Source organism: Sarcophilus harrisii, chromosome 2 (genome assembly GCF_902635505.1).
Source record: "Sarcophilus harrisii chromosome 2, mSarHar1.11, whole genome shotgun sequence".
In the NCBI taxonomy this organism is placed as follows: domain Eukaryota; kingdom Metazoa; phylum Chordata; class Mammalia; order Dasyuromorphia; family Dasyuridae; genus Sarcophilus; species Sarcophilus harrisii.
In genome coordinates, this window is record NC_045427.1 from 405470787 (window position 1) to 405497458 (window position 26672).

The 26672-nt window shown below is 34.1% G+C and overlaps 1 protein-coding gene across 1 annotated transcript in view; it reads right to left on the minus strand.

The window, feature by feature from the left end:
- LCP2 (lymphocyte cytosolic protein 2) overlaps nucleotides 1-26672 on the minus strand; it is a 73166-nt gene that overhangs the window by 33302 nt on the left and 13192 nt on the right. Inside the window, exons 4-6 of the mRNA XM_012552390.3 lie at nucleotides 8408-8473; nucleotides 5431-5456; nucleotides 2708-2742 (exon numbers count right to left, since the gene is read on the minus strand). Of these exons, the coding sequence (XP_012407844.1) occupies nucleotides 2708-2742; nucleotides 5431-5456; nucleotides 8408-8473 (127 nt within the window). The remainder of the gene's footprint in view (nucleotides 1-2707; nucleotides 2743-5430; nucleotides 5457-8407; nucleotides 8474-26672) is intronic.

Here is a 26672-nt window from a genome sequence, read left to right on the forward strand (position 1 = left end):
ATACCCAAGTGTTTAAACATTTTTTTTTTTTTTTTTTTTTTTTTTGTTATTTAGTCGCTTTTCAATCATGTCTGATTCTTTTTTTATTCTATTTGAGATTTTCTTGGCAAAAATACTGGACTGGTTTGCCATTTCTCTCTCCAGTTCATTTTACAGATGACAAAACTGAGGCAAACAAAGAGTAAGTCATTCTGTCAGTCATACAGCTAGTACATGTCTGAGACCAAGTTTGAACTCAGAAAGATGAGTTTTCCTGAGTCTAGGAACAGTACTCTATGCAATGTGCTATTAGCTGCCCTTCCTAAATACCAGGTTTACAGTTTCTATATAGGACTCAGATGTTACATTGACTTCTAAAGAACTCAACTTTATATCAAAAGTACCATTTTGACCTGAATAGAGGCTTCCAGGAGTGTGCTAGAGGCAGCTGGAATTAGCCTCTAAGAACCAATTTTAAAATTCAGCATGAGTTTTTTATATCTCAGAAATGGGCAAATGCTACAAATCAGGATTTGATTTATTATTTTGGTGATTTTCTAGATTTAGGATACTGATGGAGAAAATATTTATGATAAAGATTAAACTTAAAAATATGGTGAACATATAAATTTTTTTCCTTAATCAGAGAGTTGATTGCTAAAAATTTACTAGAACACCACTGCTTCTACATATATATATGTATATATATACATACATATATATGTATGTATATATATAAAATCGATGATGTTGGGAGCACCTCATTTAGCAGACTTGTTCCACAATAATGTTAGTGAGGCCTCTCCCTGCTGTAGAAGAAATAAGATTCCCCTAATTTACCTTTTCTTTTGCTTTAATAAAATACTTATTGCTACATTGTGACTTGTTGCCATTGTGTTCCCATGATCCTCAACTTAGACATCTCAAGGATTTACCAAGGAAACTGTAGAAACTACACACCATATCATTGCAGGCTTTACACATTTAGCACTTACATACATTTAGCAAGAAATGACTTGTCTTTGAATTAGACCACTACCAAAGACAAAAATGTGGCTCCAAATTAGCCAGATATCACAATGATCCATTAAAATTTAAAATTTAAGAACATTTTAATAATTGTTCTCATATTAAATGTTCATATTCTCCAAGCAACATGGAACAAAAAGTTTTCAAAATATAAAGACCTAGCAGAGGAAATCAAAGTCATGTGGGAACAGAATTAACTGCATGTTATCTTTTTTTATCCTGTCTACTAAAGAAGCAATACCTAGGAGGTTTTCAATGAATATACATTTTATACACACACACACACACACACACACTCATACACATAACCAAACCCAACTATAAATGCACATTAATATAGAGAACTAACTATACCAATGAAATCACAAGTGTAGTCAAAAAAAAAAAAAAAAGACTTCTGGCACATACTTTACAGGGTCATTACAATGAGAAAAGATGATTTTGTTTATCTTTCCTTCCTTCCTCATTCTCAGTTTTCCTATGTATCTAATCAGTTGCCAAATGTTATCATTTCTATCTTTACAACATCTCTTCACAGATATCCTATCATCTTCATTCAAACAGTCATCACCCTATTTCAGGTTTTAATCACATTTTATCTGGATTATCACAATGGCTTCCTATTTGCATTCTGTCACAAATCTCCCCTCACTTGCGTACATCCTTCACAAGACTTACAAAGTGATTTTCCTAAAATGTATGTCTAATCCTGTCAGCCCCTCTACTCAATAAATTCTGAAGGCTCCCTATTGCCAATGAAGTCAATTATAAAATATGCTCATCTGACATATAAAACTCTTGATTATTTGTCCTGTTCCTATGTCTAGTCTTACAAAGTGTGTAAGAAGTGTGGAGATTGCTCCAGTCCACACTCATTACATTTAAGGCATATTGGGCTACTTGCTATTTTACATATGACATTATTATGTCCCTTCTCTAACCTTTTGTATTGTCTGTCCCATTTTAGGAATGCCCTCATTCCTCATCTTTATTTCTTGGCTTGCCTCAAGATTAAATTTAAGTAGTATCTCTTATAGGAGTTCTTTCCCATACTTTTCAGCTTCCTTCCCCATCCAAGGAAATCTTGTTTTTGATTTGTACATGTTTTATATAGATCTAAATATGTACATAGGTTCCCATATTAGAATTTAAGCTCCTTGAACTGATCAATACAAAAAGCATTTTTTTAAAATTAAGGCTACTTTATGTGTCAGCTACAGACATTTTTTAAAAATTATAATTTTTTCTGGGCAGCTATGTGGCAGAGTAGATAGAGTTTCAGACCTGGAGTCAGACTCATTTTCTTGAGTTCTAATCTGGCTTTGAACCCTTACTAGTTGTGTGACCCTGGACAAGTTATTTAAACCTGTTTGTCTTAGTTTCCTTGTCAGGGTAGAGAAGGAAATAAACTACTTCAGTATCTTTGCCAAGAAAACCCAAAGGGAGTCAGGAAGAGTCAGACATGACTAAACAGCATTTTCCTTTTTTATATTCATGTTGGCAATTGGGAAGTGATGCTGAAACATGACTTTATTTGAGTTAATGTTCTTGCCACTTTTTGGAGTTCTTCCTCTCCCAACAAGAAAGCATGTTACTTGAATAATTTCTACAGAGTAAAGATGATAATTGATATAAAGTAAGCAAAAAAGCAACATTCAAGTGCTTATTTCATGCAAGGTACTGGACATGGAATACTCACAAAGGATGACCAACCACCATCATCTTCTAGGCAATCTGGAGAAACAATGAATATAAATCATTGGCATCAATGAAAGGAAAGCCATTCTTCCAATCCTATCCTCACCCTATTCCCATCTCTTTCAATTTTGTCCCTTTCTTCCTAATCACACTTGGAAATTGTTCATAGGTATCTCTAGGTTATTTCATTGGGTTATTCAGGGCATATCCTTACTTCAAGACAATATAAAAGGAACTGAAATTTATTAAAGAGAAGAAATTTCTGGAAATTTGGAATTCCTACAGCTTTGGGGATAGAAGGGTGATAAGGACTTTTGTGGTTTTGTGGAAAGAATACTGTATTTGGAACCAAAGGATCAAAGGTATGAATCCTAAGTCTGGAATCTTATATTAGAACCTTGGGCAAATCAGCTGAGCTTCAGTTTTCTTTATTATTAAATGAGAGAGGGTTGGGCTAGATGACTGTTGAGGTCCTTTCTAATGTAGTTCTAAGAATTAGGAGGAAATCGAAATAGATACTCCATTGATTATCTCCAGTTTATCTTATTTAGGTCTTATTGATAATATAATTCTTGTTTTCTCTACCATTGTGCTGTGAGTTGTTTGAGAGGAAGGACTCTATCTTATAATTCTTTGAATTCTCAGTGTTTATCACTAACTAACACAAAGTAGGTATTTAACAAATACTTGGTGAATTATTGACTAGATATAATTATTTTAGGGATTGTTTTCGAAAAATTAAGTCACTTTTTAAAGGTTTGAAACCTAAAATACCTAAAAATTCACTATTTTCAGCAATGCAATGATCCAAGACTACTCTAAAAGACTTATGAAAACTGTTATGCATACCCAGAGAAAAAAACTGATTATGTCTGGATACAGATTGAAGCATACTTTTAAAATTTTTATTTTCTTAAGAGATTTTCTTTGGGGGGAAAGAGTGGAGAACTGTTTTCTTTCACAACATGACTTTGGTGGAAATGTTTTGCATAACTGCACATGTGCCTTCTCCATGGGGGAAAAGGGAGAGAGGAAGTGAGAGAATCTGGAACTTGAAGTTTTAAAAATTAATTTTAAAAACAAATGAAAAATATTTTCCTGTGCCTTCAAATCCTTTGTATTGTGATATTTAAAAAATCTGGGACACAGCGTTTCTGTATAATTGATCATTTTATTAATAATGGTAGCATTTTATTAATAAAAGGGTGAGTGACATTCTCAAACGCCAAAGACCAATCATAGCACTGGGTTCACATTTATATCTCTTTGGAAGAAATAGTATTTCTAAGGATAGCAATCACATCTAATTGGTTAACAAGTAAGCAGAAAAAGATTATTATAATGAAAAGTAGGCTCATTTTAGTGAAGTATATATATAACTTGAATCACTCAAGTCTTGGTCAAAGAGACTTATCAGCATACATATTAAAGAGAGAATCTACTTCTACCTAAGACCTGTCTGACTAAATATAATAAATAGGAATTCACCAATTCGAGAGAATTGAGGCTGAGAAGCTTGGTTGGTTATATTTTTCCCAAAATTTCTTAAAATGGTTGATTGATGGATAAAGAAGTGTCTTGTATGTTCATATGAGAGAAGATTGCTTTTGCGCATGGACCACATGCTTTTCTTCTCTATATTTCCAACCCATGCTTACTCAGATTCTTACTGAACCTCTTGTTGATGGAAATTAATTGAATAGAGTTGCTAAAAGAGATCACTAGAGGTAAAAGAGTAGGCCAGAAGTATATTGGAGATTATTTAAACCTAGAAGTCTAGGTTAAGGACTGATTGTCAAACACAAGCAGCTATTGCTAAAGATGAGAGAGGAAGTAGGAAACAGGCTGTTAGAAAGAATTCATATTAGGAAACTTCACTTAGAGATAGTAGGATGATTTTGTTTTACTCCAAATAAGGAAACAGTACACAGAAATTTACCCAAGGTCACACAGCTATGTTTATAGAGTAGCAAATAAAATCTAGAATTCCTAACTTGTCAGTCAATGTCCTTTCCATTAAGTTCAAAGGGTAGCAGGGGTTATTTGAGTTCTGAAACTAGATGGAACAAAAGCCTAATTCAGCATTTTTCAGGAGTATTTCAAAACTTTTCTTCGTGAAATTCTGGATACTGTTTCTTAAGATTTTTGTTTCTTCTTCATCATTATCATTTTAGAGCTAAAAGGAATATCATCAATTTTAGGATGTGGAAATTAAATCCTAGAAAATTAAGTAAATTTCCTGATTCCCTTAGTGAACGGGGAGAGTAGTATCCCAACCTGACATAAACCACTCCTAATTTCTAAAGGGGGTAAGGGAAGGCCATTTGGAAGGTAAATTAAAATTTCACTCTGACTCCTCATAGCTCATGCCATGTCCAAGATAAATTCAAAATAATCATCTGAGAATATGGAATAAAAGAAAGATGACACTGGATTCTGATTTTTCAGTTACTATGTAATTTATTGCTTTGTCTCTTGTGGGGAATTATAACTTCAGAAAAGAAAACATGGAAGCAGGAATCTAAAAGGATGAGAGGCTAAATCTTGGATGACAAGCTTACTTTTTTCACCAAATTCTGCCCAAATTCTTACTTAGGAAAGCAATTAGATAATTAAACCACTAAGGCTATTTATGTGATACCCATATAAACAACTTGAAACCATAATAATTCAAATATTAATTGCCAGTTAAATCAAATCATTACCCAAATCATAAGTTATTACCTTCAGGAAATATTTGTGGATGGGTCCTGAAATGACAAATGACATGAACATTAACATTCCTATATTTATGAAAAGAAAAATCACTGTCTTGAATGCAATTAAGCAGGAATTAAGAGTTTTGGATCTATCTTATGGCCAACACTTTCAAAAATGCCAGTCTCATGGTAAAGTAAGCCACAGATTGAGGTAATCATAGAAATCCCATAAATAACAAGGTAAGAAAGGCAGTTCTTTCTCAATTTAAATTATTTGGATCTCTAAATTGTTAAACTGAAAACACTATTACTAAAAATATTTTATATAATGTGGTTACCTCAAGCAAAGAAAGAATTATTAGTGAGAAAAAGATACATAAACCAAAATCACTAATCAAATTAATGCAAAAATATTTTTAAAATGGCAAAATAAAAAAACGGTTACAGAAGCTTATCAAAAATGTTCATTAACAAGTTATGGTTAGATGAGGAATGAAAGCAAAAATGTTATTTTTCTCAACATGATAATAAAGGTTCTATCTAAAGCCAAGAGTTAGTATTTATTACAGAGAAATACAAGAAATTTTCCTGTAAAAATAAAGCATATAGCAAAAATGTCAATTAACTAATTATTATCTGATACACTATCAAAAATACTACCAATAGGAATAAATGAAAAATTAAAAGAATAATCATTGACAAACAGCAGCATGTATTTGCATTAGAAAATCCAGGAGACTCAATCAACTACAGCAACAACCACAAAACAAATTAACGAATATCTTATAGTAGTAGTGTATTAACCAAATCCTTGAAACTATCCATATTTTTACATTCTCCATTATTAACAAACTTGAGTAGTAGATAGGAAAAGAAATATTATTTAAAATAACAACAAAATGATAGAATTTGTGGTAATTAGTTCACCAAGACACATATAAAATATGCAAATCAAACTGTATGATTTTTTAAAAAATTAAAATCCAAGTAATTGGAGAGGTATTCAATATTGTTGGCCAGATGATTTTACAGTAGAGATGGTATTATTGTCCAAGTTAATATACAGGTTTAATACTATATTAATAATGCCAATGACATACTTTTTTTTTTAAAGTTAAAGTAATGATAGAAAGCATAGGAAAAAACATATGTTTAAGAAAATAATGGGAGCAGATAATGGTAGAACAGAAGGGAGAATGGCATTTCTGCCTTTCACATTATTTTATAAAGCAGTAATTGTTCAAACAATCAAATAGTAGATAAAAAAATAAGATTATATTGGCTAGATTAGCCATGGAAGATTTGGCTACAAATATTCATAAAAGTGTAGAATTCAATAAAATACGAACCCAAATATCTGGGGAATGAAATTATTAAGAAAAACTAAATAGGGAATTTGATTAAAATTGTATTTTGATCAGCATCTTATATAATACTGCACAATAAATTCCAAATGAATATGCTGTTTAAAGATTTTTAAAATCAGATCATAGAGTTAGAGGATAGCATGTAGTAACTTTCATAATTGCAAATAGAGTTATATTCTTAACTAATGACATTTTACAGTAAAGGATAAAATGCAAAAGATGATTTCAATTATAGGAAAAGTAAAAAATTTGTACAAATAAAATCAATACAGCTAGGATAAGAAAAAATATATGTTTTGGTGGGGGAAGAATGTTTGCATTAAACCTCTCTAACACAATTCTGACATCTCAAACCACTAGGGAATTGATATGGTTCTATAAAATTAAGTGCCCTTCCTCACTTCCTAAGTAGTCAAGGATAAGGATGTTAACAGGAAATTTTTGAAACAAAAAATAAAAACTATCATCTTAGTTTCATAAGTCAGCTAAAAAAACAGAGAACAGAAATCATCATCAATAAAACAAGAGTTTCATTGTTGTTCATCAGTCAGCTAAAAGCTCAAAAAAAAAAAAAAAAACAACCCAGGAACTATTATCATAATATCATCAGTCAACTTAAAAAATGTATTCAAAATGTGAATAATGAGAAAAATGTGAATTAAAAATTCTAGGTATCACTTCATAGACATTAAGTTGTCAAAGAGAGTAAAATAAAGATATTTTAAATATTGATAAGGCTGGTAAAACATAGAAATAGTAATTAACTATAGATAATGCTGGGGATTAGTCTGTTGTTAAAAAGAATTTAGAACTGCATAATAAAGCTTATGAAATTGTTCATGGCCTGTGACTCATTGATTCTATTACTGAATTTCAACCTGAACAAGTTTATTGACAAGAAAATAAAACTCTCTGGATAAAAAAAATATTCCTACCAGCACAACGAATATAACAATTAGCAATGAATATAACAATTCCTAACAATTAGGAAGTGACTTTATAAACTCTGACATATGGATATAATAAAATATTTTATTCTACAATAAAATAAACCAAATCAAAGGAAGCATAGAAAGATATAGGAAGTGATATAGAATGGGAACAGCAGACTCAAGAGAATAACTTGAACCACAATCATATAAGTGGAGACATTAGGCAACAACCAAACACAATTGAAATAACAATGGACAATATTATTAATACTTTGCTGAATCCTCATACTTTCTTTCCTTTAACAACTAGTGAATTACAAAAGTATAGACTTGTATGTGGAGTAGCTAGGTGGTGCAGTGGATAGAGTGCCAGGCTTAGAGTCAAAGAAGACGAAACTTTCTGAGGTAAAATGCAGCCTCAGACAATTAGTATTATTTGTCTCAATTTCCTCATCTATATAATGACCTAGAGAAGGAAATGGTAAGCCACTCTTTATTTTGCCAGAAAAATCCCCAAAGAGTTGGACAGGACTGAAACAACAGCAACAACATGGCTAGATGTACAATCAATTACTATTGCTGTTTTATGTTGTTTTGCTTTTCTGTTTTGGAGGGTGTTTATGATTCATATGTGTATGTATACATTTGCTTCGTTAGTTATCAATTTAAGAAATAAAAAAAAAATTATTGTTCTACAACTCACTTCCTTGCAAATAAACTTCTTCTTTCTTCATTCTTGTTGATTTCTTGACTTAACTTGCTTAAAATTCTGTGAAAAAAAAATAGATAAATACATCAAGACTACAAATCCAAGGTTTATAAGACATCCCATTAGTCAGTCTCTGTTAGTGGCTTCAGGATAGTCTATACAGTACAAAGTAAATATTGTCAAGTAGATTGATTTCAGTCATTATCTGACATTCAAAACACTAATAATTTAATCCTATTTCATATATCCAGACATAGAGAATAAGAGCACTAAAAGGAACACTAGAAAGGTCATCGAATCCAGCCCACTTATTTTGTAAAAGCTGAGGTTCAAGAAAATAAAATTATTTTCTCCAGAATATGTGACATAATAGCAGCAAAGCCAAGTTAGAATTCCCAGTCATATGACTGCTAGTTGAATGCTTCCTCTACTATCTCATAAGTTTCCTGCTCTCTACCAGGAACAATCTATTCTTATAAAGCTTATTTCTTACTTTTGCTCCCCAAAATGCTATGTTAATTCCTACCATAATGGGAGTCTTGTACCTCTAATGGCATCTTCCCATCTGGAGATGCGTGGGAGCCAAATTTCTGTTTCTTGGAGAATCATAATGTTGTGCCTCTTTATAGACATTTTATAATTGGTTTTGGACAGCTATCAGCATGGTGAAAAAGTGGTTTTCTTTGGCTGCAGAGGCATTCAAAAATGACTATCAACTTCAACCACTTCCTCTTAACCTCAGTGCTTTTAACGACTACTTAACTTTACCACCATGAATGGTGAAAGGTGAGGAAAGTAAACCCTGGTGAAGGGAGTAGAGCTTTTGACCATGTAAGTTTGACAGGTCCAGAGGGCACTTCATCATCCTGTTTTCCAGAGTTTGAGTTAATGGCAAGCAAAGCATTAATGGCCCTACGTGTTAAGGGAGTAGAATGCTGTTCTTCAGTATCTTGGCATTCCAGAGTCCAGGTTTGCAGCCAATGAGGATCAAGAAGTAACCCAGGACTCCATCTCAGAGGTAGATGGGACAAGATCTCATTCAGCATCAAAATGCTGATCACTCAGCATCAAAACCACTTTTGTTATGAATTAGTTAGGACTATGTTATTCAGGAATTGAACTATATGGAGCCTACTCTTTCCAGATACCAAGGTACTATAGAGTATACTCACATAACTTTTGGGGATAATATTTATATTTTTTATTTTTTGTTATATTTTTCAGTAAATGTTCCTTTGCAAAACCTAATTGATTTTAAATGGTTAAATGGAAATGAGTCTATTAGTCATTAGCCCCTAACATTGGGAGAACATTGCTGATTGGAACTCTAGTCAATAACAGTAGAGTAACACAACCACTTCTGACCATAATAACAGCAAGATTATGTGATGATCAACTATGATAGATTTAACTCTTCTCACCAAAGTGATGATTCAAGAAAATACCAATAGACTTCGAATGGAATGTCATCTGCATCCAGAGAGAGAACTATGGAGATTGAATGTGAATTGAAACATAGTATTTTTTTTGTTTATTTTTCTATTTACTTTTTATTTCACGTCTTTTCACCTTTTCGTCTGATATTTTTTGCACAACATGACAAATATGGAAATATGTGCCTTTTTATTTAAAGAAATCTAGTAAAACAAAAGAAAAAAGATTTTTGAGCTCCAGTTTTTCCCTCTCCCTTCCATCCTTCCTTCCCCAAGGCAGCAAGCAATCTGTTATATATTATATATGTAGAATAGTATTAAATATATTTTCACATTAGTCATGTTGTAAAAGAAGACTGAGGACAAAAGGGAAACATCACGAGAAAGAAAGAAACAAAAAACAACAAAAAGTGAAAAGAGTATGTTTCAATTTGCATTCATATTCCATAGTCCTTTTTCTAGATATAGTCACATTTTCTTTAACCAGTCCTTTGGAATATTTCATTGCTGAAAAGAACTAAGTCTATCACAATTGATCATTGTTACTGTTATTATGTACAGTGCTGTCCTGATTTTATTCATTTCACTTTGCATAAGTCCATGTAAGTCTTTTCAGGTTTTTCTGAAATAAGCCTGCTAATAATTTTTTTATAGCACAATAGTATTCCAATTATTCACATGCCATGGTTTAACCATTCTTCAATTGATGGACATCTCTTCAATTTCCAATTCTTTGCCATCACAAATGAGAGCTGCTATAAATATTTTTGTACATGTGGATCCTTTTCTCTTTTTTATGATCTCTTTGGAATACAAACCAAGTACTATGCATATCAAAAAACATGTACAATTTTATAGCTATTCAGCAAAATTCCAATTTGCTCTTCAGAATAGTTAAATCAGTTCACAACTCCACTAACAAGGAATTAGTGTTTCAATTTTCCCACATCTCCAAGTCTCCAATATTTATTATTTTCCTTTCCTGTCATATTAGCTAATCTGATAGATATGAGTTGTGGTGTGTCAGGGTTGTTTTAATTTGCATTTCTCTAATTAATAATGATTCAGAATATTTTTCATATGACTACAATTTCTTTTTTATTTTAATCTCTTCATCTGAAAATTGTTGATATCCTCTGACCATTTGTAAATTGGGCAATGTCTTCTATTCTTATAAATTTAAGTCATTTCCTATATAGTTTAGAAATTAAACAATCATCAGAAACATTGGCTTAAAATTGTTTCCCAGATTTCTGCTTTCTTTCTGATCTTGATTGCATTAGTTTTGTCTGTGTGAACCCTTTTTAATTTAGTGTATATAATTGGCATTCATTATAATCTCTATCTCTTGTTTGGTCTTCCTTTCTTCATAGATCTGATAAATTCTTCCTTGCTCTCCTAATTTGCTTATAATATTACTCTTTATGTTTAAATCATTTACCCATTTTGTCCTTCTCTTGGTATAGGGTGAGAGATATTGGTCTATGCCTACTTTCTGCCCTACTATTTTCCAATTTTCCTAGCAGTTTTTGTCAAATAGTTCTTATCCTAGAAGTGGACATCACTGTTTCACTCCTGATCTTACTGGGAATGCTTCTAGCTTACATATAATTGCATATAATGCTTGCTGATGATTTTACATAGATATTTTTTCTCATTTTAAGAAAAACTCCATTTATTCCTATGCCCTCTAGTGTTTTTAAAAGGAATGGATGCTGTATTTGGTCAAATGCTTTTTCTGCATCTATTGAGATAATCACATCATTTCTGTTAGTTTTGTTTTTGATATAGTCAGTTATGCTAATAGTTTTTCTAATATTGAACTAACCCTGCATTTCTGGTATAGCTCTCATTTATATATTCCTTTATTTGAAGAGTGAGTTTGGCTACTCACTTTATTTGACCTCCAGTTTTATAGACCTGGTGGTGGGAAAGACCCCTCCCTCAGCTCTCAAGAAACGTAGGCTCAAAAATGCTCCCATATAAGGCAGCTCCTACATTTAAGTAGCTTATATTCTAATAAAGGAAGGCTGTATTTAAAAAGCACTTAGATGTGTGTGTGTGTGTGTGTGTGTGTGTGTGTGTATGTGTTGAATATAAGGGATGCTTATGCATGTATCAGCATGATTTGGATTTAGCTGCAAAACAGTGCAATAATCTGAGGAAGTTAAAGTAAAATCTCATTGTGAGAGTCCTGAGTTCCAGGAACATTATCCAAGTTATTCTACTAGAGCTCTCTCTGTGCCAAAAGCAAAATAGTTAATGCATTTTTGTTTTGCCTCAATGACAATGTACTACTAAAAAAAAAAATAAAGGAAGTCATAAGGGGAACTGTTATTCTGACCTGTTTCTGATCAACAAGAGGGAACTAGTCAACAATATTTTTAAAATGATAGAAAAAGGGGTTTGGAGGAGGATTCTATCTTAATTATTTCTATTGTAATTAATAATGCAAAAGGAAAGTAATATCAGGGATTCCTTTTGTTTGGGGAGAGAAGATTTAACAGAGAAAGGCTAAATAAGGCTTTAGGCTCTTAATCTAAAATTCCATAGACAACGTGGATACAAGAAGCATGGAGAAATATTCAAAAAATGAATTTGGAAAATTCTTTTAAAAAATCTCAATAAAGAAGAAAATAGGTTGTAATTGAAAGGGACCAAAGTGGATGTAATAGGAGCTCCTTCTCATATTTTGATTTTTAAAAGTGCACATAGAAAGGATGGAAACAAGGATAGATAATAGAGGATGGATACAAAAACTTTTTTATGATCTTATAAGAATAGTGTCAGGAATACTAATGCTCATAGTAAGCTGCAACTGGAAGTGTTAGGAACAAAAACCATTTCATTTTGCTTTTTCAGTTAGATTGTAGAAAAGAAGAGGATCAAAAGAGGAATCTCTCTCCAATAAGATAAGACCATGATAATGGATAACAGAAAGAAGACAGAAATAATTTTTATTTTCTATGCTAAATTAACTCCTGGAAATTTCAATGAGTCTTGCACTAGAATGGATAGAAGAAAATGATAGAACAAAAATTATTAATAGACAACTAAGAAGATAGCGTAAAAGCATTTAGCAATAAACAAATTAAATTTTAAGGTACTTAGCAAACTTGCAGATTTGATTATGAAATTGCTATCAATAATCTTTGAAAGAAATGAGAGAGGAGGCACTGGGAAATTGGAGAAAAGCAAATGCCTTAGTTTTCAACAAAGGGAGAAGAACAATCTTCCAATTGTAGGTTTTGGAGTCCTGGTAAAATTCTAAAATGTATTACTAAATAGTTGATGGATTCTTAGTAATGAAAGCAATAATGATTCAGGACCAGGATGTTTTCACTAAGAACAGACCATGATAGACTAATCTTTTTTTTATGATGTTACTAGATTGGTAAAATATTTCTCAGTCCAGTTTTCAATATTCTTAATATGTGCTGGGACACTTCAGCAAAGCATTTTGCAAATTCTTTGAAGCTATCCTTGTCAACAAGATAGAGATATATGGGCTAGATAATAATAATGATTATCTCAATAATAGTTAGATATATTTGCAACTACTTAAGAGAATGGAAACTCAAAGTAATCCTTAATGGTTCAGTCAACTTAGAGGGAGATATCTGGTAATTTGACCCGGCTGCATCTTGGCTGTTTAATGTTTTAATTAATGACAGGTGGATTTATAGATGCCATTTTAATCAAATTTGTAGCTTATATAAAGTTAAGACAGTTAACATAGCTGTCTATGTCTATGAATCATAGAACCAGGATCCAAAAAAGATATCAACAAGGACAAAAAAATGGTGTGAACTTTATAATGGAAATACATGTAAAGTTTTACTTAAGTTAAAAAAATCTTCATAAATACAATATGGGGGTAGCTAGGTGGCACAGTAACTAGTATACTGACCTCAGCGTGAGGAGGATGTGAGTTCAAATCCAAGCTCAGACACTTGATACTAACTGTGTGACCCTAGGTAGATAATTTAGTCCTGATTGACTCATCAAAAATATGGATAAATTGGTATTAATTTTCAGATGAAGAAATTGAAACTATTTCTAGTCAAGTGAAAAGGTGCTCCAAATCACTGTTGATCAGAGAAACGCAAATTAAGACAACTCTGAGATACCACTACACACCTCTTAGAATGGCTAAGATGACAGGAAAAGATAATGATGAAGGATGAAGGGAAAACTGGGACACTGATACATTGTTGGTGGAACTGGGAATGGATCCAACCATTCTGGAGTACAATTTGGAACTATGGTCAAAAAGTTATCAAACTGTGCATACCCTTTGACCCATCAGTGTTTCTATTGGGCCTATATCCCAAAGAGATCTTAAAGGAGGGAAAGAGACCCACATGTGCAAAAATGTTTGTGGCAGCCCTTTTTGTAGTGGCAAGGAACTGGAAACTGAATGGATGCCCATCAATTGGAGAATGGCTGAATAAGTTATGGTATATGAATGTTATGGAATATTATTGTTCTGTAAGAAATGACCAGCGGGATGAATACAGAGAGGGTTGGAGAGACTTACATGAACTGATGCTAAGTGAAATGAGCAGAACCAGGAGATCATTGTACATGGTAACAACAAGACTTTATGAGGATCAATTCTGATGGACGTGACTCTCTTCAACAATGAGATGATTCAAACCAGTTCCAATTCTTCAGTGATGAAGAGAGCCATCTACACCCAGAGAGAGGACCGTGGGAACTGAGTATGGACCACAACATAGCATTTTCACGCTTTCTGTTGATGTTTGCTTGCATTTTGTTTTCCTTCTCAGGTTTTTTTTTCCTCTAGATGGATTTTTCTTGTGCAGCAAGATAACTGCATAAATATGTGTACATATATTGAATTTAACATATATTTTAACATATTTAACATGTATTGAACTACCTGACAACTAGGGGATGGGGTTGGGGAAAGAAGGGGAAAATTTGGAACACAAGGTTTTGCAAGAGTCAATGCTGAAAAATTACCCATGCATATGTTTTGTAAATAAAAATTTTTAAGAAATTTAAAAAAAAGATAAGGTGGTATTCCCAATAGCAATTTGTCTGAAAGGAAGATCTGTGGATTTTAGCAGACTGTAAGCTTAACATGAGTCAGCAAATAATAGGCTGGATAGTCAAAAAAAAGAGGAAACTGTGGTTTTAGGCTATGTACAATATCCAACAATATTAATACAGAACCTTCAATGATAAGACTATGCGTGACCTAATGCATTCAGTTATGAGGGCCCCATTTTAAGAAGTACATTGGCAGTCTGCAGAGCTTATTATACAAGGGGGGCAGGCCATAAAAAGATCTATAAATTCTGATATAAGGCAATCTGTTGAAAGATTGTGTGGAAGGGGAAAATTGGGGGAAGGGATGAGTGGGGAGAAAGTTTGATAACTATTTGTTTTTAAGTATTTTAATTGCTGTATAAGTAAAAGAAATTGGTAACCTCCTACTTGCCCCAGAGGGCAAAGCTAGGAGAAATGAGTCAGGATTGCCATGAAGCATATTTCAGTTCCACTAAAGTAAAAATTTTAGATTGTTCCCATGTGAAATAGCCTCTGTCAGTAGAAAGTGGGCTCCCCATCCACTGAAATTCTTCATTAGGAGGTTGGATGATAAATTATCAGGAATGTGATATTGTCTATCCCTATTTAAGCAGAGGTTGGACTAAATGATCCTTTCTCTTCCAGTTAGGTCCCTTCCAATTAGGAATCATTATTATAACAATTCATTCATAGAGTAACCTGTTAGGTAGTGCAAGAATGTTCATTTTTTGTTTGTTTATTGATTTGTTCATTCATTCTTTGATTTATTTACCTATTTATTTCATTTTTCATGTTAGGAAACTGAAAATCAGGGAGTGACTAGCACAGAGTCACAAAATTAGTGTGTGGAAGCTGAGTTAACCTAGGTCTTCTTACTTCAAGCTCAATGCTTGGTTTACTATACCTTCTTACCTCTCTAAAGAACTATGGATTCCTACTGGGTCTAAAGTCCAGAGGGGAATCCCTAAATAATCCTTTCATAGAGAGAGGAGAGGGTGTAGTGGAGCTAGAATGCCTGGCAACCTCTAACATGTAAGCCAACCCCACATTTATCTTCATCTAGCCAATTTGTATTTGTGATTGGTATATTCACAATTTTCGGGTACCTGCTCATTACCAATTGGTACATTTACCAGCCTTTCTTTGGTTATCATAGCATAAAAGCTTTACGAAGCCACAAGTCTTTCCCCTTTCTAATGCAATTTACATACAGCTAACTTTTCATGCACTCTAAGATCTAAGTAGTCAGGCAGCTAAGGTGGTATAGTGGATAGAGTATTGGGTTTGGAATCAAGAAGACTCATCTTCATGAGTTCAAAACTAGCCTCAAACACTAGTTGCATGATCCTGGGCAAGTCATTTAGCCCTTGCTAGTCTCAGTTCCTTATCTGTAAAATGAGCTGGAGAAGAAAATGGGAACTCACTCCAGTATCTTTATCTTTGCTAAACAACAGCAACCAAAAAAATGGGGTCATGAAGAGTCAGACATGACCAAACAAAAATGACAAAGTTTAACCTGACAGATCCTCTTTTCTATAATTTTTTTTTATTTTTAAGTTTAAACATAAAGAAAATTTTCATATACAGATAAAAACATCCCCCCCATAGGACTCCAAAGGAAACTTTAAATTTTTGTATCATTTGCTTTAAATATATAATTATACTTTCATTTTAAAGCCATTCAGCTTGTCATATTACTAGCTGAATAGTTGAACTTTCCTTATGTAAATTTAAAATATTAAAATAGTTTTTTAAATAGCATCATCATCATCATCATATATTTTAAATTAACTCTACCTTCCATTAACTTACCTTTCTTCTTCCCAATTAAAAACACAAAGGGACAGAGGGTAAAGGAGTTTAACACAATCAAAATTAATCCATACAGTGGCCATATCTAAAAATGTATATTCCCTTTTCCTCTCCTTGCTGTTTCTCAAACATAGAAATCTTTCCTATCTTTGACCCATGCACTGGCTATTCCTCAGTCTCTCCTCATGCCCACCTCTTAGAATCCTTTTATTTGTTGTTGTTGTGGTAGCCTATTATAAAAATCTTGTTTAGTTCAACTAAAAATATTAAGAAATAAGTATTTCTAAAGTCTAAAATTTATGTCAGACCTCTCTTCTCTGTTAGATCTCATTAACCCCCTTCTCTCTTATAGAAAATAGAAAATAGATCAAAGATGGTAACAAAACTTAAAATAAGAAATACCTCTTTTGTTGTTAATATCATCAACTTCCCAAATCCTTGAAGGGAGTAATATTGTATTGGTAAATATTTAACAACTGACTTCCCAGTAAGAAGGGGAAAAAAGTAACATTATTATTATTATTTTTACCATTTTCTCCATCTTTTTTTAGACTAGATAATCTTGTCTCAACCAAACCCTTTATATCAATTAACAAAACAATAAATCCAGTCCTGATTTGTAGTTTGTTAATTTCTAAAAAAAATTAATAATCAGCTCTGTAAAGAGTCACCTCCAACTCAACCCTTGAAGAGCCACCTAAACTTTCAGCTGACTTTATTTATTCTGAAGGGATTGTGGTATTAGGGAGAGATCAAAGATTCCTTTGCTCTTTCTAGATTTCTTCCTACAGTTCCTGAGGGAAATGGTCAAAGAGGGTTCCCTGGAGAGTTTAAGAGATTATTATTGTATTAGATGAAGGGCTTTTTTTTTTAATCATATTGTGACATTTTCTTTGTTTGAGATTTCCATAAGTGTTACTTTAAATTTATGTTATAATGATGTGTAATTTCATGAGGAGATCTGACAATTTGGACTATTTTTCTAAGAAGAACAATGCTTGGATTTAGAATAATGTTGAATTAATAAAAATTATTTCTGGCTGCCTTGTGTTTGACATTATTAATGTTTTTCTTTAATAACTTTAAAGCTAAGTTTAGGCATGGAACATTTTTTGATCTTCCTCAGGACTAGTAACTTCTTCCTCTACAAAATTAACTTTATATATTATAATATATAATAAATATATTATTTATATATGCTCATATATGTATGTGTTATGTCCCTTGATGGGCCAGCTAAGTGATGAAGTAGATAGCGCTCTGGGCCTGGAGTCAGGAAGAAATGAGTTCAAATACTTACTAATGGTGTGACCCTGGCTGACTCATTTAACCCTTTTTGTGTCAGTTTTCTGGTCTATAAAATGAGCTGGAGAAGGAAATGGCAAATCACTCCAGTATCTTTGCCAGGAAAATACCTAATGGGATCACAAAGAGTTAGACATGACTGTAAAGCAACTAAATTTAAAAAAAAAAGTCCCTTGTTGAAATATAAACCCTTGGAGGGCAGGTAAAATAATTAAGTACTTACGAAGGTCTATATAATGCCCTGAGCTAAAAATGTCCTTGTCTTCATGAGTTTACATTTAAATGGCAGAACTGTTTCATTTTTCTACCTTTCTTTCTTTCTTTCTTTTTGGATCCCCCAAACCTAGCACATTTTATGATGTTATTGTTTAATCATGTTCAGCTCCAATATGATCCATGGGTTTTTCTTGGCAAAGATAGTGAAGTAGTATGCTATTTCCTTCTCCAATAGATTAAGGCAAACACATTAAGTGACTTGCCCAGGGTCACACAGCTAGTGAATACCTGAGACTTGATTTAAACTCAGGTCTTCCTGAGTTCAGCCTAGAGCTCTAGTCACTGAGCCACATAGCTGCCTCCACCACAATGTGTTGCAAGTGCTTAATAAATGCTTGAAAAATGATTCTGATATCCCTTGAATATATGGGTTACTTAGCTCTATGAGGATGATAATACACTGTTAGGTACAAATGTGGAGGACTGTTTGCTATTGTCAGAACTACTCCTCAAAAAAAAAAAAGGTGACTAGATCATCACAAAAGCCAGTCCTCCCATTGTTTCAGCCTCAAAGAAACAAGAAGAGGGACAAGTAAACTCTTTGCCATTTTGTAAAGGCTTATGGACTTTCTCACCATATTCCCCAGGTTCTTCAATATTCATTTTGACAAATTCTCACATAACCTTACCACAGGACTCTACAACCAACAAATATTTTCTCCATTCCACTTTAGTCTTATACCCAGCATGGTTATCAGCTTGGACTTCCTGATTTCACATCAATACAGATCAAAATGCTTTTTCTTGGCAAAATTTCATGTTCTTACATTAAAAATTGTGTTTTCTATCCATGTATGCATATTTAGTACACATGTGTACATATTTGTGTATGTAAATGCATGTATTCATATATATATGCATGTCTATTTATATATCCATATCTATATGGTGCATGTATATGTATATGTATGTGTGTGTGTATCACATCATGAAGCTGTCAGGGCTCATATACTGAAGGAAGGAAGTACCAAACCACACAGCCACACTGGTGTTGCAACCAGGGGCTGACAACAGAATTAGAATTAGGCCAGACAAATACATTTGCACAAAGCCATGCCTGCCTAAAGTCTCCATCCATTCAAGAACACCCAAGGCATTTGGGAAAATGCCTGCCAAGCTGAGGTATGGTCAGGAGATTTTTCCTTCCAGTCCTTTCTGGCTAGTTAAATCTTTTCCATGAGAACCAGCAACAGCCTGTCTGATATCCTCTTCCCTTGCCTTCAAGGGCAGTAAACAGCTGGAGGTGACTCATTTTCCATCCTCCCACACATACTGAAGACCCCAGAGGTTGAGACTGAGGAGAGAAGACAGATGAGTGACTACAAGGCAAAAGTTCCCTTTCTCCTGAGTAAAAGAGATGGAGTGAGTAGGTTTCCTTATTCATCTGCATCAGCTGAGGAGGATGAGAAAAAAACTCAGAACAAGGTCTATCTAGAGCTATCCTAATTTCCAGGAAGACCAAGTAGGTCATTTGAATAAAAAGATCAGATGATTCTCATCCTAATCCCAGTTTTTTTTTTTTTTTAACTAACACAAGGAACCTTGAACAAATCAGTGGATTTCTTTTGTATTGTTTTCCTCATCTTTAAAATGGAGATCACATTCTGAATCATCCTGCTCTTCAGTAAATTAGTTGTGGACCTTGGGCAAGTTACTTAACCCTCTGAGTTTCACTCTCCCTATCTGTAAAATGGGAGCAATATCTACCCCTATTTACCTCTCACAGGGTTGTTATGGGGATCAGTTAGATATAATGTCTGTAAAACATTTGAGCTCCTTGGGGAACAGCTCAAAATAAATACAAAATCTTTTAAAGTTGGTTTATTTGTATGGAGTTCACAAAACCTACCCTTGTAGGCTATCATTAAGGTTCAAATAACAATATGCATGAAACTACTTTTTAAAAAACCAATGGAGATGCCAAATCCATGAAAAATATTATAGTCATTGAAATCATGCCTCCCCCCAAACAGTAGTTAGTATCTCTTTTATTAGGTTTCTGTGTAGGAGTGAAGAAAAAGATGTTGGTGAGATTTTTTTCCCTTATGTTTTCTTGGAAAACAATTTGGTTTTGCCTATGTAAGATCAGGAATTGTGTTCCTCAGAATGATTTTAATAATAATTATTGTATGACTCAAATTTACTTAACACTTAAAGGTTTGTAAGTGTTTTACATGTTACTTCATTTGATCTTCACAACATCCTGTGAAGTAGGTGTTGTTATTTCCAATTTACAGATCAGGAAACTGAGGGTGAGAAAGCTTAGGTCACTTCCTCAATTAGACAGCTAGTAAATGCAAGTCTAGCATTATCCACTGAGCCACCTTCATTCATCTATAAATGAGCACAAATGACAATTTTCCTGTATGCCTTATGTCTTTGTGAATAGAGTACACTATCACAAAAGTCTGATGACCTCATTTAGCCTTAGGTTTCTCATTTGTAAAATGGCCATAATGGTAACTATGAACTTAACTATTAACTATGGAACTTAATTCAGAGGATAGTTGTGAGGTCCAAATGAGATAATCTAATGGAAAGAGCAAGCCTGGGTACCTAGGAGATTCTGGTGGATAGAGGACTAGGTCGGAAGTCAGGAAGACTTGACTTCTTAAGTTCAAATTCAGTCTTAGAGACTAGTTATATGATCCTGGACAAGTTACTTAATCCAGTTCACTTCAGTTTCTTTATCTGTTAAAGTGAACTGGAGAAGAAAATGACAAACCACTCCAATGTTTTTGCCAAAAAAAAACCCAAATGGAGTCATGAAAAAGTCAAACGTTAAACATCTGAACAATAACAATAAACACATAGAGAAAATTTAGCCCAGGTCTTGCCTTGTTCTGAGAGCTATGGAAGATACAATTCAATAGAAGTATAAAACATTTTTCACCTGGCCTCAAGGAGCCTACTCAGAGAGATAAGACTTAAAAATTAGGAAGTTAATGGAAAACAAGGCAGAACACCAGATCAAGCTTTAATAGACACTACTGGCTTTCTAGGAGAGGTAGAACTTGAGAAGATCTTGAAGGAGGGTAAAATAGTGAAAAAAATTTCTAAATTCTGAGACTGGCCAAGGCAAAATGATGCAGAATATAAGTGAGTGTGAGAGAAGTGGAAGGACCCGACGGCTCTCCTGCACAAGAGATGTTAGGGGACTGTCTCAGGTACAGGCCTAGACTTGGAATAGTTTTTCTGATATTTGTGCTTTGAAACTGAATTATTATAGCCTGAAGAATAAATAGTAAAGCAGAGTACTGCAGAGAAACGTGTTTGGACTTATATAAGCATGAAGACCTACAGAGGCTACTGTGCCATACAGGGGTTCTGTAAACACTTTCACTATTTTAAAATCAAATCTAAAGTAGAGCATGGACTAAGTCAGCTCACACTGACTGGTTGTTGTCAGCTGTTTATTAAATGAACAGCATTCATCTGGAAAATACAAAGGGTGCTTTCAAAATAGCTGAGCTAATTTCCTCATCTGCATGGAGGAGCAATCAAAGATGGGAATTTTTCTAAATGAGCCATGAAAAAGGGATGAGAGAGTTGGAGGAGCTATGAGCAGAATGGATTAGAGGGAGCAAGTCAAGAATGAAAGCATAAGAACAAAGGATTTAGAGCTAAAGGACCTAGGCTAAGATGTTGATTCTGCTCTGTACTGTCCATGTGGCCGGGCAAGTTATATCATGGGCAGGGAGGTCCTGCTGAGAGGAAATGTCTCTGAGAATAATAACTGACATTTACAATTTTAAGATTTGCAAAGTTTTTGCTATTCTCAGCAATATCACAAATACTCTGAAGGATTTATGATGAAAAATCTTATCCATACTTGGAGAAAGGACTGATTGTATCTGAGCAAGGAAGCCCTTAGAAACTAAGGCGCCAGGACAAGAGCCCGGAAGATTGTTGGGTGTACAATTTGGTGATTCCAGCTTTGTACCTAATCTCCAATCCCTCCCAAGAGATTGAGAAAGATGAAGGGTAGATTATGTTTCTCTGGATAATTATGTTTGTTTTTGCTATACATTAGAACAATTTTTGAAAGTTAATTTGACTGTTAAGTGGTTAAATGGAACTGGGTGTTTTTATTGTTGTTCAGTAGTTTTTCAATCCTGTTCAATTTGTGACCTCATTTGCTGTTTTCTTGGCAAAAATGCTAATAAATTTCTTTCTCCATTTCATCTTATATATGTGGAAACTGAGGAAAACAGTGTGTTTTGAGTGATTTGTCCAGAGTGTCTGAAGCCAGATTTGAACTTAGGAAGATGACTCTAGATTCAGTATATTATCTGCTACTCCACCAAGCAGGGTGCTTGAACCCTAAAATGAGGGAACAAAATTGTTGAGAGTTGGAGCCAATGACAGAGAAATAGCTGTCTCTGATTCCCTTTAAGAGTTCTGGAAGGTGAGGAGTGAAAAGTACCATCCCTGACCTTCAGATAGAAGAGGCCAGTAAAATTTCTGTTATAATGGGGTCATAAATCAAGATGAGGAGTGGATATTAGAGAACATCTAGTCCAAGTCTTTTATTATAACTGAGGTCTAGGCAAGTGAAGTGACTTGCCTCAATTCCCAAGGATCATAATGATCAAAGGCAGAATTTGGATTCAAGTCTTCTGATTCCAGGGCCAATAGTGTACAACATTGCCAAGTATATCATCATGATTCCCTCATACTGTACCAAGAAACAATCATACTAGATAGACAGTGTCCTGGGTACAATGAAAGATACAAAAGAACTATAAAGTTCTGAAACTGCTTTCATAGAACTTCAAATCTATATATACATTAAGACACACTCAGAAAACTCAGTCAACTTTGATTCCTCCCTAACACATTTATCCAACCAGTGTCAAGCCCTGTAATTTCTTTCTCAGCATCAACCTAGTATTTGTCCCCTCCTCCAAATTTCTTCATGACGAAATCTTTCATTTCAGACCTCATCTCACCATTTTCGGATTATTCAAATGTGCATATGTTTCTCCAACTTTGAATTAATTCTGCTCTGGTCATACTAATCAAGAAGTCTGCATAGTACAGGGCTATCAAGCCATTTCTCTGCTCAAAAACCTGCTATAATTTCTCATCATTTACTGAATGCATAGAAACTCCTGACTCTAGAATTCAGTCTTCATCAATATGGAGTCGTCTAAATTTTTTTTCTGGTTCTAAATCTATGTTTTAGGGTGTTGCTGTTGTTATTGTTTTAGATCTATGAGTCCAACCTGCTCACTTTTATCTCATACTGTTTCCTTTTATGCATTCTATCTTCTGGTCAAGTTTGGAGAACTCTTGTTTCTCTGTCCTCATCTGCTTCCTCCCTTCTCCCAAATCTGGGCTTTTTGACTGATTATTCTCCATGCTGAAAGGTTCTTGCTCTCTTTTCAACTCCACCTCTTGGCTTTTCTGGTTTCCTTCAATCTATATTCTTGTAAGTATTCATCCATTTCACTTAGATTATCTTATTTATTGGCATACAGTTGGGCAAAATGGCTCCTAATTATCACTCTAATTTCCTATTCATTGGTGGAAAGTTTACCCTTTTCATTTTTTGATACTAACAATTTGATTTTCTTCCTCTTTTTTCTAATCAAATTAGCTATCTATTTTTATAAAACCAACTTTTAGTTCTGTTCTTCAAGAGCTTCCTTACTTTCAATTTTATTAATCTCCTCTTTTATTCTCAGAATTTCAAATATGGTATTTAATTGGGGGTTCTTCTTTCCTTCAAGTTATAACTTAAATATCTTGTTCTACAGGAAGCCTTTCCAAATTACTCTTCATTCTAGTGCATTCCCTGTTGTTTTTCTTCAATTTTCCCTTTTTTACAGTTTATTAGCACATAATAATTTGCATGTCTTCCCTATTAGACTCAGAGATCTCTGAAGGCTTTTGTCTTTATTTTTATCTCTAGTGCAGTGCCAGGCACACAGCAAGTCCTTAATAAATACATGTTGACAAATTGACTAACTTTGTTCAAACCAATCTCCATTCCTGGAGGGATTTTCCCTATCCTGATTCCTGAAAAACCTTTCAGGTGCCACTTCACATTCAAATAAGAGCCATCTCTAACTCCTCAAATTCCTTAATTTTGCCTGTACTTTTACTTCATATATTTAAATCAACCTAATCAATCAATCTAATTTAATTTTATTAATATTATTTCTAGTTTGTTTTAATTTTTTAAATTTATAAGAATTTATTTTGTCATCCATCCCAAATCTTTTTCACCAAAAAGGAAAGAAAAAAGTCCATTGTAATAAATAAATAAAACAAATTCCTCCACTGATTATCTCCATAAATATGTCTTTTTCTGTATTTTGTATCCACCACTTTTCTGTCAGGAGGTCAACTCTTTCATTTCAGAGATGAGAAAACTGAAGTCCAAAGCAGTTGAATGATTTGCCCACAGTCACATAGTAATTAACACAACTTATCACTTTTGTGACTCTGGGCAAGTCACTTAAGACTGTCTCAGTTTCCTCACCACTAAAAGATCTGGAGAAGGAAATGACAAACTGCTCCAGTATTTTTGCCAAGAAATTTCCAAATAGGGTCATGAAGAGTTGAACATGCCTGAAAAATGCCTAAACAATAAGCTCAAAGAAAAATCCTTTCATCAATGTACAGAACAAGAAATCTCCTTCCATCACTTTATAGATTCTGCTCCCCAATCTCATCACCTAGAGTTTCAAGAAAGGACTTGAGTAGTCATCCAATGCATCATTCTCCCCATTTGACACTCGAAAATGGAGACCCAGAGAGATTAACTGAGCTGCCAATTATAACAAGAGATGATATATGAACCCAGTTCTTCTAGAAAGAAGAAAAGCAAAAGTTTTGAGACCAAAGGATGGCCACAATATTCCATACTGCAATCCAGACCCTAGGTTCCTTCCAATAGCCACAACATATGCTGCATTCTCCTTTATGAATTATAAGCTATCATTTCTTACTGAGGGAACAGCTCCATTTCCTTCCTTTTTAAGCACTCTGTGGTCTGTGCTTTTCTTAGCATCTCTTTCTATCATTAACCATCTTGCTCTAACCATCTCCTTTCTCATCTCTCCTCCCCACTCAACTGGTGATATATGTTCCAGGACCCTCAGAGACGGAAATGATTTCAGAGATCATTAAGTCAGGCCCCCTCATTTCACAGGCAAGGATGCTGACTTCTTTTTTCATTAAAACAAGAACACAAAACATTGCAAATTTTAAAATCAGCTGCCTGGCCTAGAGATCCAAACCCTTACATCCTTCTTGCTTGTTATGAAGAAGACAAAGTAAGGTTAAAAAACAAGGGATATGAGACACTGATCAAGTTCTTTAGAAGTCAGCTGGGAGGACCAACTCTGCTCAGCAGAGTCCTTCAAAGGAGTTTGTTTCTCCCCATTTAAGACTGTGTCTATGGCACACTCAGGATTCACCTACATGTGATTAAGGGGTATAGGATGAACCTTTCCCACTACCTCCAGATCCAACTCCTCCTCTAATAAGTCTGAAATCACAGAATTAGAAATCATTCCTTTTGACCAACTCAAGGATATGGATTCATATCTACTCCTGTGCTCTTAAGCAGATTATTTGATCTAAAACAGTAGGTGAAGGAATAGATGGGAAAGAGTCCACAGAAGGGGAGATTATAAGAGAAGCAGGAAGAAAGAAAAGATAATTATTACTATCTATACAACTTAGGGTACAGCTAAAACTATGGATGGCCACAGGGAGCCTTTCAGTCCCCACCTCCTCAGGCTCATGACAATTCTGTACTAGTGAGCTGAAACACCAATATGGGTCTGAGAGGGTGGAGGGAAGGGAGAATGTCTCTCGTGACATCCCTTTTCCGCTCTTGGTAGGCTTCCTTCTCTGCACTGAGGGGTGTAGCCTTGAAGTCTCCTTCAGGGCTGAAGCTTTGAGTGTGGTGTGACTCATACTACTTTCTTTTTCATCTTTTAAAAATAAATGTAGAAGTGTTATCTTCCTGCTTCAGGCTTGATTCTCTTTCTGCTTAACTGGGGAACAATGTTTCTATCTCCCTCATTAGCAGATATACTCATAGAGTATCTGGGAGAGGAGATAGGGTACTTAGTGACAAGGAGTCTTAGAAGGACCCTCAGATTCTGCCCAGTCCAATCTTCTTTATAATATGATGGACAAGTAACAGTTGTCACCAGTCGTTTTACTGTTCTGGTTGACAGCTTCATAATATAGGTCCTAAAATATGGTACCCAAAATGAGACACAGTGTTCTAGGTATGGCTTAATCAAGTTCTAGAATTCCCCTCAAGATCTTCTTCTTCACCTACTCATAGAGTTATAGACCCTGTGCTAGAGAGTACTTTACTTGAAATGAGCATTTCATATATAAGAGGT